The sequence below is a fragment of the Anabrus simplex genome, chromosome 3, assembly GCF_040414725.1.
Source record: "Anabrus simplex isolate iqAnaSimp1 chromosome 3, ASM4041472v1, whole genome shotgun sequence".
Classification (NCBI taxonomy): domain Eukaryota; kingdom Metazoa; phylum Arthropoda; class Insecta; order Orthoptera; family Tettigoniidae; genus Anabrus; species Anabrus simplex.
Genome location: NC_090267.1, coordinates 387341078 through 387359006, shown reverse-complemented (window position 1 = coordinate 387359006; position 17929 = coordinate 387341078). Strand labels below are relative to the sequence as shown.

At 42.0% G+C, this 17929-nt stretch overlaps 1 protein-coding gene across 1 annotated transcript in view; it reads left to right on the top strand.

The window, feature by feature from the left end:
• The window catches only part of LOC136866822 (GTPase-activating Rap/Ran-GAP domain-like protein 3), a 451356-nt gene that overhangs the window by 220974 nt on the left and 212453 nt on the right, over nt 1-17929 (top strand). Inside the window, exon 3 of the mRNA XM_067143927.2 lies at nt 7493-7579. Within this exon, the coding sequence (XP_067000028.2) occupies nt 7493-7579 (87 nt within the window). The remainder of the gene's footprint in view (nt 1-7492; nt 7580-17929) is intronic.

Sequence of the window (17929 nt, the reverse complement as noted above, 5' to 3'; positions counted from 1 at the left end):
TAAAATGGCAAGATCGACACACTAACATCAGTGTTCTGGAAGAAGCTAACTCCACTAGCATTTGAGGCCATGATTATCGAGCACCAACTTCGCTGGACAGACCACATTGTTCGCATGCCTGAATTCCATCTCCCAAAACAAATTATTTACTCCGAGCTAAATAATGGTCATAGAAAACTTGGAAGACCACAAAAGCGTTACAAAGACACGCTGCAAACCAACATGGAAAAGTGTCAAATGAAAACTAACAACTGGGAAGCTACGGCACGTAACCGCACAGTCGGGTGTCCTAATGTCTGGGAAGCAACTCAGCGCTTCGAGCAAGAAAGGCGGAGAACAGAAATTGACAAGGGCAATGCAAGAAAACAACGTAAGCTCATGAAGAAAAACCAAACTACACAGCCAGTACCTAACAGAACAAATGTGTGTGTCAAAAATGTGGGAAAATCTGCGGTTGTAGAATTGGCCTCTATAGTCACTTAAGATCTCACAAAATCTAAGTTCTTCAGGAAGACAATCATACTACTCGTTTACGAGGGATAGCCCATCATCTGTTTGTTCTACCATCACCGCGAAACGGCTGGATAGATCTCAACCAAACTTAATATTTAGGGTATACGCATCTCGGGAAAGGGTTTGATATGCATATGATTTAGAAATCTCTGAATGGACAGGCGATTTATACGAAAATCAGAGCAGTTTTCTTCCATTTTCTCTTACAATAATGATTTTCTGTGAAATCCGTGGACTATATGTGAAACGTCCCTTCATTATAAACAACTTCTGTTATGTACATAATTTCACTTCCTCTTCAAATGACGGAGAAAATTACTACTTTCTGCTAGTATCATGTTCTACACTGAGTGACCGACAGTTTACCATGGCAGCGTCTCTAACTGCTTGCCAGCAGGGGAGTAGCCTATTACCATTTTCGTCATCATTCCTGTAAACTCGTGGTTGTTCCTTGAGTAAAAATTAAAGAGAGACGTCAGTCGGCCATTCTGCGGGATATTGGCGGAATACCGTTTGAGGTAACAATCGTCCTCGTTAGCACTAAGAGGCGTTGTTAATATTTGAACAATACCGCAGATTGTAGCCCGTTATTTCACACCGTAAGGTGTTCTCTGTCATTTGCTATTATTTTACTTTATTTCTATTCTACTTCTGTTTTCTGCGTTAATTTCTTGCATTTATCTTGCCTCGTTAGGCTTTAGTAATAACACCATAAGTCATCTACTTATCTATTTAACTGAGAATCCCCGCACCTAAATTTGTCCTTTGTTACCGCCTTCTTATATCCGTAACGCATACCATCACAATTTATTGAGGGGCATTTTATTTTCAAATACATCCACTTCGTATTTACATATTTGTCCTATCCGGCTTTCCTCAGTTATAATCCTATTTTCTATTAAATTCAACTTCCTTAACTGTATTACTGCCTTTCTTAATTACTCCGTATGTACGCCAGTGCTAATCCCGAAACCTCGACACTCTTTTCCTTGAGGCAGAATTCCAAGATGTTCAAATGTGTAACTTTTGGCCTCGGAAAATATCGAAATATGGATGCATTTCAATGACGGTGCAGACTTTCGTTTCGTGGTAGTTGGTGGCTAAATGGTTAGTCATATTACAAAACAGATAGCACAATCTCCGCCAATTTTTAGAGATCTACAGCTTTGGTCCTATGACATTGTCGTATCTCGATTGTTGATAGGGTCTGCCTGGCCGACGCGGTAAAGGCGTGCTCGGTACGCCCGGAAGGACGTGGGTTCGAATCCCCGTCAGGAAGTCATAAAATTTAAGAAACGAGAATTCCACTTCCGGAGGAGCATATGGCCCTGTGATTATCTCAGCCTACACCAAAAATGAGTACCAGGTTAAATCCTGGGGGCAAAGGAGGCCAGGCGTAGAGCTAACCACTCTACCCCATCACGTGCCGAGGTTAACAATGGTGGAAGCCTTTACCTTCCACTCCTCCAAGGGCTTTCATGGCCTGTACGGAGGTGACTTTGCTTTGCTTTGCTTTGCTTCGATTGTTGATATTTTAGATAGCGGTGCATTTTTCGATTATAATCAAATCTCTCCAGCTCGATTGTGTCTGGCAAGAGAAAAGAGGCCTCCATCTCTGCTTTGAATTGCAGTTGCCAAGTGTGCCTGCCGTTATAGTAGAAACTCCCGAACTCGACTGTGATTGGCAGCAGGAAATGTGGCCTGCCATTACCTACAAGACTTCCCCATTGCTTACCTTACATTGGAAACAATACATGGTGTCCTCCCTGTTTTATTTCTCGGATAGCACTAACATACATGCACTTTAATATAATCTTAATCACTGTCTTTACAGTAATTTACGGAGAAATCCTTATACAACGTACAATGTCGTAGCGGAGCACGGGTACATTTGCTAGTTGTAAAAATAATGGAAGTGTTTTAACGGATGTTATTAAGTCAGTTTGAGGGATTAGAACTCTCTGTTGAGTTTTTTAATCCACTTATTACTTCCAAATCTAAACAATTTACGTACACACTTCTTGAATTAGGCCGTAATCTGGTTCCGTTTATGAGCCATTGGAAAACATTCCGATTTATAATGAGCATAACTATGGCTGAAATTTTCAGAACAAGAATATGTTGGGGCAAACCATTAATTCCAAGGAATTCTTGAATTGAATCATGCAGAAAACTGAAGCAGCCAGCTTTAATTTTCAATATTAATCTGTTGACGCTAGTGTATGGTTTGAACTACCGGGTATAAGCCCAATGAATTTCAGATTAACTAAAAATGGCAACTTTCGAGAAAATAATCACATCGTTACCAGAATTAAACATTTTGCTATAAATTTCAATTACGAAATCACCATGTGCTAAAATTATGGCTTGTAGTTCAGTAACATTTGATCCGTCACCATCTATAGAGGGGTAGTCGCCTCACCGATTTCTTGCAAAAAAATCAGTGATTTCCATTTTTTGTGGCTTTGCCCGTATATTTTTATGTAGCCGCGTATTTAGAAGAAGGTATTTTCAATACAGTTATAAACAAATAATTGTTTGGCGGTATAAGCATGTGGCAAAACAGACAAAACCTTTATGAAATCTCAGCCAAGAACAATATTTTTCCTACCAGAAGGATACATTTTAGAAAACGATTCACATACCTTAATTGGCATTGGGGCTTTATCCGATATTCAGAAGTGCTAATCGAATATCGTTAGCTGCTTTGGAATATAATTTTAATCCAGACACCGAAATATTTAAATGTAGAGGAATTTAAAACGTAATGTGCACTGTTCAACCATTGGGCAGCAAATCAGCCGCATTCCTGTCTACGAAGTACAGCCGACCGGGCGAGTTGGCCGTCCGGTTAGGAGCGCGTGGCTGTGAGCTTGCATCCGGGACATAGTGGGTTCAAATCCCACTGTCTGCAGCCCTGAAGATGTTTTTCCGTGGTTTCCCATTTTCACACCAGGCAAATTGTGCTTTAATTAAAGCCACAGCCGCTTCCTTCCAACTCCTAGGCCTTTCCTATCCCATCGTCGTCATAAGACCTAACTGTGTCCGTGCGACGTAAAGCCACTAACAAAAAAAAAGTACAGCCGAACAGGAAGGTGTCTTACTCCGCATGCGTACCTATCCACATCCACGTCCCCTATCGTGCCACCTGCTCAGCGCTCTCACGGTTAGGGTGGCCGTGAAGTACTGGCGAGCGATTTGTCCAATTAGATTGCTGCATTCTTCATTAATTTAAAAATATACGGCAAGAAATGGTTATGCTTTTAAAGACACTGTACAAATCTACAGGCCAAGAGCTTTCGCCTGAATGCTTTACAATGTCAATCGGAAAACAGCCTGGTGTTTTTAATATATATTCTTCTTCTTCCTACCGAGTGGAATAGTCGCGTGTATTATGGCGCTACAAATATGGAGCCAAGCTCTGCATTCAGGAGACGAGTTGGTTCGAACCCCACCGTCAGCTGTCCTGAGAATGGTTTTCTGTGGTTTCCCCTAATTTTTCTACAAGTTGCTTCACGTCGCACCCATACAGAATGGTCTTATGGCGAAGATGGGATAGGAAAAGGCCTAGGAGTAGGAAAGAAGCGGCCATGGCCTTAATTAATTTGCTTGGTGTGAAAATGGGAAACTAAGAGAAACACCGTCAGGGCCGCCAACAGGGGGTTCGACCCATTATCTCCAGAATGCAAGCTCACAGCTGCGCACCCCTAACCGCACGGCCAGCTCTGTCGGTGGTTCCAGACAAATGTCGGGATAGTTCCTATTCAAAGGCCACAGCCGATTCCATCCCCTTCCTTACATAATTTCGTTCACCATCACTCATTTCATCTTCATTAGCCCTTCGACTGAGGTTGGCGTCAGGAAGGGCATCCGGTCGAAGAAATATAATTTTATCATTATATATTACACTCATGTTCATAAAAAACAGATCACCTTGAAAGACTAGAGATCGGTAGTTCATATTCACAGGGCATGTTCACTGGTATGTTCTGCAGAAACGATTAGCATTTCAGTCACCTATGTTCAGTATGTGTCCTAGCAGACACTGGGTCCTGATAACTTGTTTTATGCGTGATGGCATCGACGCGTATAAGGCGCGAATGGCGTCTTGGGGTATAGCCATCCATACTGCATTGACCTGGTTCCACAGTTCATCGTTGGTGGTTCGCATTGGGTCACAGCGCCGCACCCGTCGTTTCACCATTTCCCACACATTTTCGATTGGCGACAAGTCTGGTGATCGGGCTAGCCAGAGCAACATTCTGACAACCTGTCACAACAAGAAGGTACGTGTTCGTGCAGCAACATGTGGTCGTGCATTGTCCTGCTGAAATATGGCGCCTGGGGTGTCGTGCAGAAAGGGTATGGCTACGGGTCGCAGAATATCATTCACGACGATCAAACTGGTGAGAGTGCCCTGGACTCCCACCAACTGTGATTTGTGGTTGTACCCAATAGCACCCCACACCGTAAGGCCTTGAATTAGCTCTGTATACCGTGTGCCAATGCTTTGAATGAAATGCCTCTCCCCCTCCCTGCAGTGAACCAAGAGTCCGGCACGGCTATCATTTTCAAACAAACAGAACCTGAATTCGTCTAAAAACACTATCTGCTGCCATTCCTGTCCGCAGTGACGTCGTTCCATACACCATTGCAGTGTAGCATGTTTATGCGCATTAGTGGAAGGTAGGCGGAGAAGTGGACGACGCGTCGGTAACCCAGACCGTATTAAACAGCGACGAACTCTCACTTCTGATAGTGTATGATATGTTACACTGTTCTACTGTTTCACCAGAGCCGAGGAGGACGCAGATCTGTCCTGCAATGCCATTCGGATGAGGTGTCGATCTTATCGGGGGGTGGTCTGGGTGGTGCGACCAGACCCATCTCGTCGTGTTCTACGACCTTCTGTGAACCATTCTGTACACATCCGTTGCACTGCCGACACACTTCGTCCCATACGAGCAGCAATTTCCCGGATGGATGCATCACGTTCTCTCATACCAATAATACGACCTCTTTCAAACTCACTCTTTTGACGGTACGGTTCTCGCATACGTCTGCGAGACATCCTGCACGTCTGCTCAAGTCACAGTGATCCATTACTTTCAGTTTATAGCTACAACGAGAGTCGCAGGCACATTTTACCAGTCAGTGGTGGTGCGCCAAGATATCGCTGTGGACCTGTAACCTCAAGGCCGACGTGGTTCAAATGCTAATTATTTCTTCAGAACATAGTAATGCACATGTCTTGTGAATATGAAATTCCTATCTCTAGTCTTTCGAGGTGTTCTGTTTTTTTATGAACATGAGTCTATAATGGTCCGCCTTACCAGTACTCACAGATGTAACAATTAATTATCATTCACATACTTATTTTAGGTACATGTTTCGAGATTTTTCCAATCCCAGCAGCTAATTATACAATATCAACATATCAAAGAAATTTTCCACTCTATGTTACTACATTCCACTTACAATATCTAATATCCTGGCTGCGTTATTAACATTTTCATAAATAATAATAGTAATAATAAATTGTAGTAGTAGTAGTAGTAGTAGTAGTAGTAGTAGTAGTAGTAGTAGTAGTAGTAGTTTACTCTTCAGTCTTATTCCGTCTACGGCACTGATAACAATTTAACATATTACATTATGTTACTGCAACACATGTTAGCATACGCATGGCGAAAGTCTGGACATGACACAATAAATACTGGACAGCGGTTTCCGAAATGTCGAGCAATACTTCAAGTTAACAATAGCGAATGTGAAATGGAAGTAGCAGAATTTGTTCAATGCCCGAACTTGTGCATGGCCCTTTGTCCCAAACACTTCGTTTTGAATCCATACCACCGTCGATAAGGAAAGGGTAATTTTAAACTTAAATTACTATATCGTCGTTGCGTCTGCAAAAATCACTACCTGAAATATATTAGCTTAGAACTTCGGTCGCTAAAGGTCTTTCATCTTAGATGCAATACTGTGCGTATATTGTCAAGGAATTTTCGCTCTTCATAATAACTTAAATGTGCTCCGGGTCAGTATTTCTCCAAAAATATTATTACATAGTTGTTTTTGCAAGTGCAGCGACGATATTTAGAATGTAATATGTTACATTTGTTAGAAAGCGTTAAATGAAACAAGGCTGAAGAGTAAAGTTTTAGGAATTGACGCTTCCTATGTTTCTTACAATTAACGCATGAGTAGAATCTCTACGTCCTTTTGATTTTCATACATCTTTAATAAAAAAACGTGGTAAAAACTATTATCAAACTATTTACCACATAATAATTTTTATTGTAATATCCATGACTGAGGTTGGACGGTTCCCTTGTGGGAGGATATATTATCTTAAAAAGATATATATAAAAGTTACTGAATAAAATATTCTTTAATATTTTAATAGCGTAGATATGACATAATGTTATCAGAGACGTAATTAGTATCGACAAATCGACAAACACTTCATATTCAAGGGAATGAAAGAATTGCAGACTTCTTTCCGAGCCATGATACTTAAAGATAACAAGCAATCAGGCAAAAAAGGGATATTTGTCAAATGAGGCTGACGACTGATTCTGAACGTACCAGACCTTTAGAAGGCTATCTTCTTGGCCGATTTGGTGTCCTTCATATGTACTGCATTTCTTTGTATAACACTAAAGCAGTCGTAGACTTAAAATAGAATGAACACGCAATGTCGAATTACGAGCTAAGTGGCTCAGAAGATAGAGACCAAGTTGGTGGGTTCGATTCCAGCACCGTCTGGTGGTATTTGAAGGTGTTCAAATACGTCATCCTCATTCTGTAGATTTACATGTGTTTAAAAGAACTGGACGAGACCGAATTCGTCACCTCCACCTCTCCAAAATCGTAAAAGTAACTTGAGGTATGAAATTAAAAATGTTATTTTTTTTTGTCAATTGTTTAAAAATTGTGATGTAAGCATTAAGATATGTTTTATTCTTCTTTTCCTCAGTTACCTCAAATCGAAGCAGACGGGCAGGAGTTGAACGGGCGACGCTTTCGAGTTGAAAATGGAGATTCCCTGGGAGAAAGTGAGGAGGTAAGTACTCTTTTGTCGATTTAGTAGAAACATATTTTACATTTTAACCGAAATAATGGTTTTCTTAAATACTCTTACCTTCGTTCTCCGCATCACTCAAGAAATGTTGTCACGCTTGTTCTCACCTCATTAATACCCTGTTCCGACTGATTACAACACGATTTGGCGCTTTATAAGTGAGCTATTTAAGTGTATTGTAGCTGTTCGATCAGAAGCACCAGTAAAGGTTGTCCGACTCGTTGGATGAATGGTCAGCGTACTGGCCTTCGTTTCAGAGGGTCCCGGGTTCGTATCCCGGCCGGGTCGGGGATTTTAACCTTCATTGATTCCAATGGCTCGGGGGCGGGGTGTTTGTGCTGTCCCCAACATTCCTGCAACTCACATACCACACATAACACTATCCTCCACCACAATAACTCGCAGTTACCTACACATGGCGGATGCCGCCCACCCTCTTCGGAGGGTCTACCTTACAAGGGATGCACCCGGCTAGAAATAGCCACACGAAATTATTATCAGTAAAGATTGACTAGAAGACCCTGCATGAAGGAGACTGTTGTAATGGAGTTCACTGTATCATTTATACTTGTATATATATATATATATATATATATATACATACTTTTTTTTGCTAGTTGCTTTACATCGCACCGACACAGATAGGTCTTATGGAGACGATGGGACAGGAAAGGGCTAGGAGTGGGAAGTAAGCGGCCTTGTCCTTAATTAAGGTACAGCCCCAGCATTTGCCTGGTGTGAAAATGGGGAAACCACGGAAAACCATATTCAGTGCTGCCGACAGTGGGGTTCGAACCTACTATCTCCCGAATACTGGACACTGGCCGCACTTAAGCGACTGCAGCTATCGAGTTCGGGATATTTATATTAATAAGCCCGTGCGAAGCTTTCGCACTTCATCCCTTTTGTATTTTTTTTATAATTACCGTTGGGCATGCACATTTAAGTTATTGAAACACAACCTTAAGCTAAGAAGTAATTTATTGGAACTCAGTGCACTGAATCAAAACACACAGTGGTTCCAAAGTAAGAGAAAAGAAGTGCATCTGAAGTAATCACAGCATTTACATTTAAACAATATAAGTTTATAATATCCCGACTGCTGGAGACAGGAGCAGAAAATGGTAATTTTCGCACATACAGTAGCTAACATAACCAGAGAGATTAGATCTTCGAAACTCATCTTAGAACTCAGACGGCGAAAAACCCTACCCGATAACACCGGAGCGGTGAAAATTAGCGATTTCCACGTAGGCCTACATGCATTTCAAGTGTTCCGCATATTTCCAGATGTATATTTTATATATTATTATAAAGATGTAGCGAGAGAGAGAGAGAGAGAGAGAGAGTTTCTGGAAATATGATAATATTTAGTTTCCGGGAAATCGGCATCACATTCGTGTTCCACTCATGAAATCATTGTGTAATACCGAATTTCAACAGTTAAAATAAAGCATTGATGTTTTCTCGAAAACCTAAAAGGGTGTAGTATAGCGGGTCGCTAACGGCGATCCAGCTCAAGCTCCACCGAACTAAATGAACACACCGAGTCGGAACACACAGCAGTTCAAAAAATCGAAAAGGACGTTCATATAGTGTAGGCTACTTATATAGTTACAGTCCGGCTCCATGGCTAGATGGTTAGAGTGCTGGCCTTTGGTCACAGGGGTCACAGGTTCCATTCCCGACAGGGTCGTGAATTCTAATCATCGCTAGTTAATTCCGCTGGCATGGGGGCTGGGTGTATGTGTTGTCTTCATCATCCTTTCATCCTCATCACGATGCGCAGGTCGCCCACGGGTGTCAAATCAAAATACCTACACCTGGCGAGCCGAACATATCCTCGGACACTCCAGACACTAATATTCGTACTCTATTTCTTTTTATATAGTCACAGCACGTAATAAAAAAATAGAAAAATGTGACAGGTGAGCAGGAAAACTGGGCATATCACTAATAAATTAATTAAATACGTATACAGTCATACACGGTCGCATACGAAATGCTGAAAGCTGAAATATATACGCAAATACAGCTATGCAGTTAAAAATTTATGCAATATATATAAGTGTACCATCTTCCAATTTTCCACTGTTTGAAATTGAAACAATTATGTCAGCAAGATACTGTACACGGCAAATATAGGCACGCCTTTTGGAGTATTCTGATCTTGTTCTTTATTGATGATCATTGCAAATGCAACTTTCAAGGAAAATTGCCGAAAGGTCATTTGAGAAAGCATACCCGACAACATCGATACAGTGAAAACTGGTCCGACCGAAGTCGGCCGGATTAGTTTCCATCAATTTTAGATTTGCTCAAGGTGTAAGGAATACAAATACAACACAGTTTGTTCTAAATTTCTATCTGTTTTATTATCTGCTACCTGAGTATGTACCCTCGGATCACACACCAATATAAACGCAAGCAAAAATGCTTCGTCTGTACTTCAGGATTAATCGTCCTAACATACAGACCTGGCGTTATAAAATCGTCCACGATTTTTTCAAAGTCCTTAATGGAATTGCTTGTGGCGCTACAGCTGAAAATCAACAACGATATATTTCATACAAAAACACTGATAAACAAAATATTAACCATCCCGATGGAGAGGTTAACACCGTCGGTCTCCCCGGCTGGGCCTTGTTCGATTCCAAATCCGCTACGGATTGAAGACTGATATGTGGTACTGGAGTGACCTAAAGAATGGTGTGGACTCAGCCTAACAAACTACTGTTGAGTAAAAAATTGAGGGAGGGAATCTCACTTACAGCCTTCCCAGGAGTGCTTTTCAGTGGTTTCGCCAGTTTAAATCCAATCAAATGCTGTAGCGGTACCCGAAATATGGCCCATCGCAGCACTCTGCACAGGATCGACTACGATCTTGTTGAGAGATATTGCCTGCAGTTCCAGTGCGTCCTACTTCAGATCTACTCAGCAGGGAGTGGGGCTGATACGGCTAGTCCTAGCCCGGCTGTGCTAACCGGTGCCGAACACTACTCACTACGTTTCTCCTCTGTTTCTGTGCTTTATCCTCGAGCAACTGTGCCGCCTTATCCTGTTACAGTTGTATATAATATGAAAATGTAATAAAATAAAAAAAAAGCCTTTCATATTTTCAAATTGAAAATCATTGTATTGTTATTACCTTTGAAATATAAAACTACCCAAAGATGGGTTTTTTTAATTTTCACGACGGCGTTTTACTCAAAATAAATGTTGAACGTATTAGGTCGCGTTCAGTACATAGTAGTACTTATCTAAGAGATGTTAAATATCCAGCAAAAATTGTCAAACAAACACCATTTGGATCCGGACTCACAACCTTCTGATTTCACTTCGGATGTTCTTATCATTGAGCTATGGTGGTCTAGGTAGATCATGTTTGTTCTGTTGGAAAGGATCTAAGCAACAGGTTTGGCGTGAACACAGCGCGCGGGATCCGCAACTATGATTGGTGGCCTCAAGGCCGCCTTGCAGTGCAGCGGCGGGAAGCGCCCAATAAACTGCAGTCATAAGTAAAGCCCGGGCCTTTATGCAATAACAGGTTAGATTGCAAACTAATTTGTTTAGCAGGAAGTGTCGGCCACCCGCTCTTCCATAATGTAGCAACAGTAACATACATTATTGGGGTTCTGATGGGCCGTACCCCTAAAATTTATGCAAACCCCATAGTACAATCGTAGTGAAGGTAGACTATACTTGCTACTTGTTTCAGTAAGTTTGCATTCTAACCTATTAAAGCATTAAAATCCGGGCTCTAGTCATAAGGAAGTCTGGTATCCAGTGACCCTACTTACTATAATGCCACTCGATCGGCATATTCATGAGAACTTGCTCAATCAGTCACCATTGTGCCGTCAGACACAAATATGCTCAACATGGTGCTGTGCACAAAAGCAGAATTCTTCATGCTATTCGTTCATCCATGGACATTCCTCTAGGCATTGTTTCAGTCCCAGACACCTGTGATGTGCAGTCAGAAATAGCTGAAACACTTGGCACTTTGAATGTAGACGTTATCGAAATGAGCGTGAGGAAACTGATGGCAGAACAACACACCCAAATTCTTGAGCTAACGCTCTTTTAATATGTTTGTACGACTCATATTCAAGATGTCTGTCCTGGCAAACAGTTATCCTTGGCCAGGATTGGCCGATAGGAGAGGGAGGGTGAGTATAGATACAAAATGATGATATAATATTGTATTAAGGTGCGCTCTGAAGAGCATTTTTCTTTTTTTGCTAAGGGCTATACGTCGCACCGACACAGATAGGTCTTATGGCGACGATGGGATAGGAAAGGCCTAGGAGTTGGAAGGAAGCGGCCGTGGCCTTAATTAAGGTACAGCCCCAGCATTTGCCTGGTGTGAAAATGGGAAACCACGGAAAACCATCTTCAGGGCTGCCGATATTGGGATTCGAACCTACTATCTCCCGGATGCAAGCCCACAGCCGCGCGCCTCTACGCGCACGGCCAACTCGCCCGGTAGAGCATTAACTAGTTTACAAAGAACATACATATACATTTTGAGAATCCCTCAAGTGAATTTAAGCTAAATTACTTTAGTCTTTTGCAAATTTGGTTGTACATTATAAATTCACAACATAGATACATATACACGTTTAGCACTGTTTATTAATGCTGGGACGCAGTTTATTATGCAATTAACACACGCACGTATGTGTATACAGTTAATTCTTACTATACTCCACAAAAGACTTTTCCCTCTTACAACATACAGTTAGATGGTATCTTTCACAAAGCTTGTTACACAGCGCACAAACGCAATTTTCGTTTGGATCCTTAAATTTCTCGTTTTGGCATATTTTATGGTATAATCCGTGAATAGCGAGTCTGGTGAGAACGTTCCTTAGTTTATGATTTTCTCCTGTCAATCATCGCGTCTGTAGAGTAGAAGTCTAGGGGTATTTCTTGGCGTTTCTTCCCCCTGGTCTCGATAAACGCCCTTACTGGTTTCGTGGATGGTAAGGATGACTGGAGTCGTAGTTCCTCTAGGCCGTAGGTTAGTACTGGGCTTATTTTCGCATGGAATAATGTCATGGCTGTTTGTAATGAGAGAGACGTTATATTCCTTATGTCATATGTTCCCCTGACGGCGGCAGTTGCTCTTTCCTTGATATGTATCCTGAAAGAGTTGCATGTTGTTTCTAGGGTTATACCAAGATATTTTTACGAGTTTACTATATCTCTTTCTTTCTTCAGTGTCACTCTATCGTTAGCCACTGGCTTAACCCCTCTTCAGAATACCGTGTGCACTGTATTGCTCTGATTGGTCTTTAATTCGTTCTCCCTCGCCCACTGACGTAATTCACTTATAGATTCTTGTTGTTCTGTCTTGCTTGGTGATCCTAGGATCATATCGCCTGGGTGCACATACAGTAAACCAGGGTGGTTTTCTTTAGAATCTTCGTGGCAATATTAAATAGAATGAGGCTCATTGGGCCAGCCTGAAGGACTCCGTTGGTCCGAATGACTTCCCTTGAAGTTGCAGTTCCATCTTTGATTTCTACCTTGTTGTATGCCATATGTTTCTGATCGTTTCTGTCTTAGCGTTTTTCTCTCATCATGGATTCCAGTTCTTGCAGTAGTGTTTTCCTGTTTGGCAGGTCCAAAACCTTGGTGTAGTATATGAAGATGGCATGGAATTTGCCCTTGGGGTGTCGTAGTGCTTCATGGATGTCGCTCAGTATGTTGTTTACGGCTGGAAAGGTGGATCTTCCTTCTCTGAACCCATTTTGTTGTTCGAGTGTTTGTGAGTCTACAGTTACTGTGAATCTTTCGGTGAGTAATTTGGAAAATACTTTGAAAATGTTGCTCTCCAAGGCTATTCCTCTGTAAGAATTTGAGTCAGGAACTTCTCCTTTTCCGTTGTATAGGACCTTGATCGTTGATTTCCTCCCGTCATCTGGTACCTCAGCAAGAGTCATGCACTTATTGAAGAGGTCAGTCCATTCGGCAATCAGCAGCTCCGTAGAGACATTCAGGGCCTCATTGTGAATCCCGTCTGGGCCAGCTGCTTTCTTACTTTTCACTGAGTTGATTAAACTTTGAAGTTCCATTTTTAAGTATGGGTGATATTTTCTTTAAGTGATGGAGGCCTGATATCAGGTGATGCACTTGAGTTTGACATGTTTAGTATCCTTGAGAAGTGTTATCCCCATATCTCCATGTGGATTTTTCCAAGGGTCGTGTTAGATTTCCTCCTGCCGGGCTGAGTGGCTCAGAGAGTTAGAGAGTTTAGGCGCTGGCCTTCTGGCCTCAACTTGGCAGGTTCGATCCTGGGTCAGTCCGGTTACAACTTAAGGTGCTCAAATACCTACGTCAACCTCGTGTCGGTAGATTTACTGGCACGTAAATGAAATCCTGTGGGAAAAATATTCGGCAACCGTAAATGTGGTTAGTGGGACGTAAAGCAAATGACATTAAGATTTCCTCTCGAGAGCTATATAGGGCTCCTTTTGTGCGTCTTCTTCTTCCTCTAGCGCCTGTTTTTCCATCCACTGTGCCTTCTTGTCTCTCAAGAGTATCTTGTAGACTTTTTCTCGCGTATTCTTCTAGTTGCTCTTTGCTGTTGTTGAGGTTTGCTTGTGATAGTGCGTCTAGAGCAGGGCCTCTCAGGGTGTATGCGCGTGGTGCATGCACTGTGCACGGTGCAAAAGACGACTTGGCTTGGTTGACCAGAGTGCAGACCCCCCACTCCTCGATTTGGAGCAATAGCACTTACTCTCTCTTTCCTCACGCCTGTCTCGCTCGCTCCGCCTGTCTCCCTCTGCCCCACTTGCGCCGTAGCGCTCCAAATCCGGGCTGAGTTGAGCCGAGTATAGCCGAGCTTAGCCGAGTAGCCCAGAGACGAAGCGTTGATCCGAGTCATGCCGGGCGGCACCGATGCACAGTGCACGGAGCTCTTGCGCCTCGCTCTGCACGCGTGAGATTTTGGGCGTTTGAGAGGCCCTGGTCTAGAGCCAGTTTCATCTGTTGGTAACACTCGGCGTCTAAACATGGTTTCGCCTTCCTGTGTCTAGCTAGAATCATAGCTGCAGTTATAGCATGTTCAGTTTCCTGGCATTTCGTTCCGTTTTAGGGATTGATGTGGCATTATTTGTTTCTTATCAGTTGAAACTTAGTGCGCATAGCTATGTGTTTGCTCAGTGGTGTGCTTGATGTTTTCCACAGTCCTTGTTCACTCTTGACGACGATATCCTCTCCTCTGCATAGAACTAATTATATGGTGCTTGTGCCACTGTGGCTGATGTAAGTCTTGTCTTGTGGGTCGTTAATGAGGCAGTACCATTCTTCTCTTGGGATATCTAGCATAAAGGTAGTTTTGTGGTTAGGTTTGTCTAGCCTCCAATTAATGTCCCCTGCAAAAATTATGTTTCTCTCCGACCTAACTTGTGCCATTACTTCTGATATATTTTCTGCTGTATCTTCTATGGATGTGACGGGAGTGATATACATCCCTATTATTGATAGGTTACTGGCTTTAGTTTAGTTTAGTAATGTTTCATTTTACCTGGCAAGATTAAGACCTTCAGGCCTTCTCTTCCATCTAACCAGGCACTGAAATATACATATATTGCATTGCATTACTTTACAATAATTATATTTAATAGAAATTAATAATAATACAGGAATGATGAGTGATGAGATTAAATTAAGAAGATATAAATGGAAATTAAATTAAGATGAAATAAATTAGATATTATAAAAGGATAAATTCTTAAAACTAATATCCTACATATATAAAAGAGGTAGTACATAACATTTAATAACATTTGAAAAACAAATCGGGTAAGAATTTTAGACTAGTCTCCTACCAGGACATCCACGACAATAGAATGGTTGTGAGTAGCAGCATCAAGTTTGCAGATGATCCTTACGGGATTACTTTGTTTTCTTCTCTCAATTTACCTTTAATTGTTCCTATGGATGCTTTAAACAAGATGAAAACCCCACCTTCCGGTCTTCCTCTAGGCTTGTGTTTTGCGAACGAGTGTGCTGTGTAGTAGCCTGAGATATCTAGAGGTTCTGTCAGAAATGTTCCTGTGACTATCGCTATTTTCTTTTCTTCCCATATACCTTCTGGAGCCGTCGTTATTCTACTTTTCAGTCGTTCTGCATTCCATGTCAACAGTCAATTATTGTCCGTTCAGTAGCTTATTTTCTTTAGTGCTTGCTTCGAAATTGAGAGGTGCGAAATATTACACAACTTATGCCACGAGTGTGTAGTTGTTCACACCCGATAATTTTGGTGATACCTTTGGCCAGTAGGTGAACTTTTACGTCTTGCTCTGTAATATCTGTGTCTAGTCTTCCTATGAATATCCAAGCTGTTCTTGGGGCTGTTCTCTGTTTCCCGTTCTCCAAGCTACCGGTTCCTTGTTCGGGTGGACTTCTTAGTTATTTTCTCCTGAGTGTGTTTGTTGGTTTAATGCGATTTTGCACATTTGCGTCTCCGTGCCGTCGGGTTTTAGTTGAGGTGGTCTCCTTGGTGGGTTTTCTTCTCTTGTGCATTGTTGTTTTGGTTCTTCATAAAGCCTTAGTGCGGGTTGTATTCTGGTCCGCTTGTGGTGGTGTTCTTGAGGTCGCTCAATGTTTGGGTTGCAGATTGTGGGCTCCATTTTTGCAGTTTCTTCAGCTAATTTGCTATTTTTCTTGTTTGCTTTGGTTGTGGGTTTTGCCTGTCCTTTCAACAGAATGTCTGCTTGGTGTAGTTGTGTCTCTAGAATGAGAGTCATTTTCTTCATTAGCTCCTCGCTTACGTTACCGAGTGTGTTCTTTATTTCCCCACATATCTCTTTGTTCTCAAGGGCGGTGAGCCTTGCTTCTGCCTCATCTGGTAATTTTCTTTAGATGGGTTCTGCATGTATTGCACATCCACAAGAGTGATCATTTCTTTGAATTTTGAGCGTTGAATTATGTTATTGTGAACGTAGTGCAATCCCTGTAGAACCAGAGGCCGCAGTCCCCATCGCATCCAACTGAGTTCTCGATCTTGGTCGTAGTTGAGTCAAATTTAGAACACTGTGTGTTTTGACTTTGATTATTTTCTTTTCTTCTGTAATGTGATAGGTTTCTTTGGCAATCAAGAAGAATCTTACGTAGCCCGCAGATGAGCTCTCACGTAATTGCAGTTAAATGGTTTCAGCCCGGAACGAATCACAGCCAAACTCCTTGTTACAATTTTTTGAAGGCCTTACAACAGTGGGCGCATGAGGTTGCTTCCTCTTCTGTGTGGATATGGTGTAGAACGTCTTGTAGCATTTATAGCATGAGATGGTAGTTTCTCTTCTGTGTTGTGTTGAAATGACTTCTCACACATGTATCATGAGATGGGAGCTTCTGTTCTGTGCGGTGCTAGAATGTCTTGTTGCACTTGTGGCATGAGGTAGAAGTTTTTCCTCTTGTGTATTGGTAGAATATCTTGCTGCATTTATTACAGGAGATGGGAGTTTCTCTTGTATGTGGTGCTAGAAAGTCTTGTCACATTTGTAGCATGAGATGAGAGTTACTTCATTGTTTATTGTCAGGTCTGTTTGTTCTGTTTATTTCTTTCTGTAAAATATCCATGGGGTGGGTCTATCCCCCAGTACCCTCTCCTGCCTCCTCCCTTGGCTATGCCCCTGTTTACGTTCATTCGTACTTTCCTATGCATCACAGTTGCCACATTCTATCCAGCGCGAGCATCACAGTGTATTAATATGCCGTAATTTTTTCGTGAGCAACTCCACAATCTGCCGATATTCATCGGTGAAGCATAGTGCATCTTTTTGTGGTATGATGTGGCGACTTCTTGGGTTTCTCTCTCTCTCTCTCTCTCTCTCTCTCTCTGCCTCAACTCTGAAATACACAAACAGCTCCCAATGAGACTTACCTCAGGGCTGGACCGTCCGAAGCTCTCGTCGCTTCAGGTGCATATAGGTATCGAATACTACGTGCTAAGCTAACTACAATGTTGTTGACTAGACTGGGTTTAAATCCAAAAATTTATGAACACAATTTAAAAACCAAAGAGTGAAAAATTTAATCACAAGTCATAATCAAATAATGTGACCGTACCGGCACAATTAGTATTTATTTCAAGTGATATGCTTGGTAAGGAAGCTGGCAGCAAGCTTTCTTTGTGTGGATGCTGGGGGTATCGTCAAGTTGTGCAATACGAAGCCCGCCAGAGAGGCGCCTTCACCCGCCCACTGGGTGGCTTAAGGAATCCCCGAGCTAGGCACACGTCATAGAAGAAGCAGGAGAAGAACACTATTTAGCGACTCCATATTGGAAAACATCTGCCAGCGTACAGCGATGCCAGAG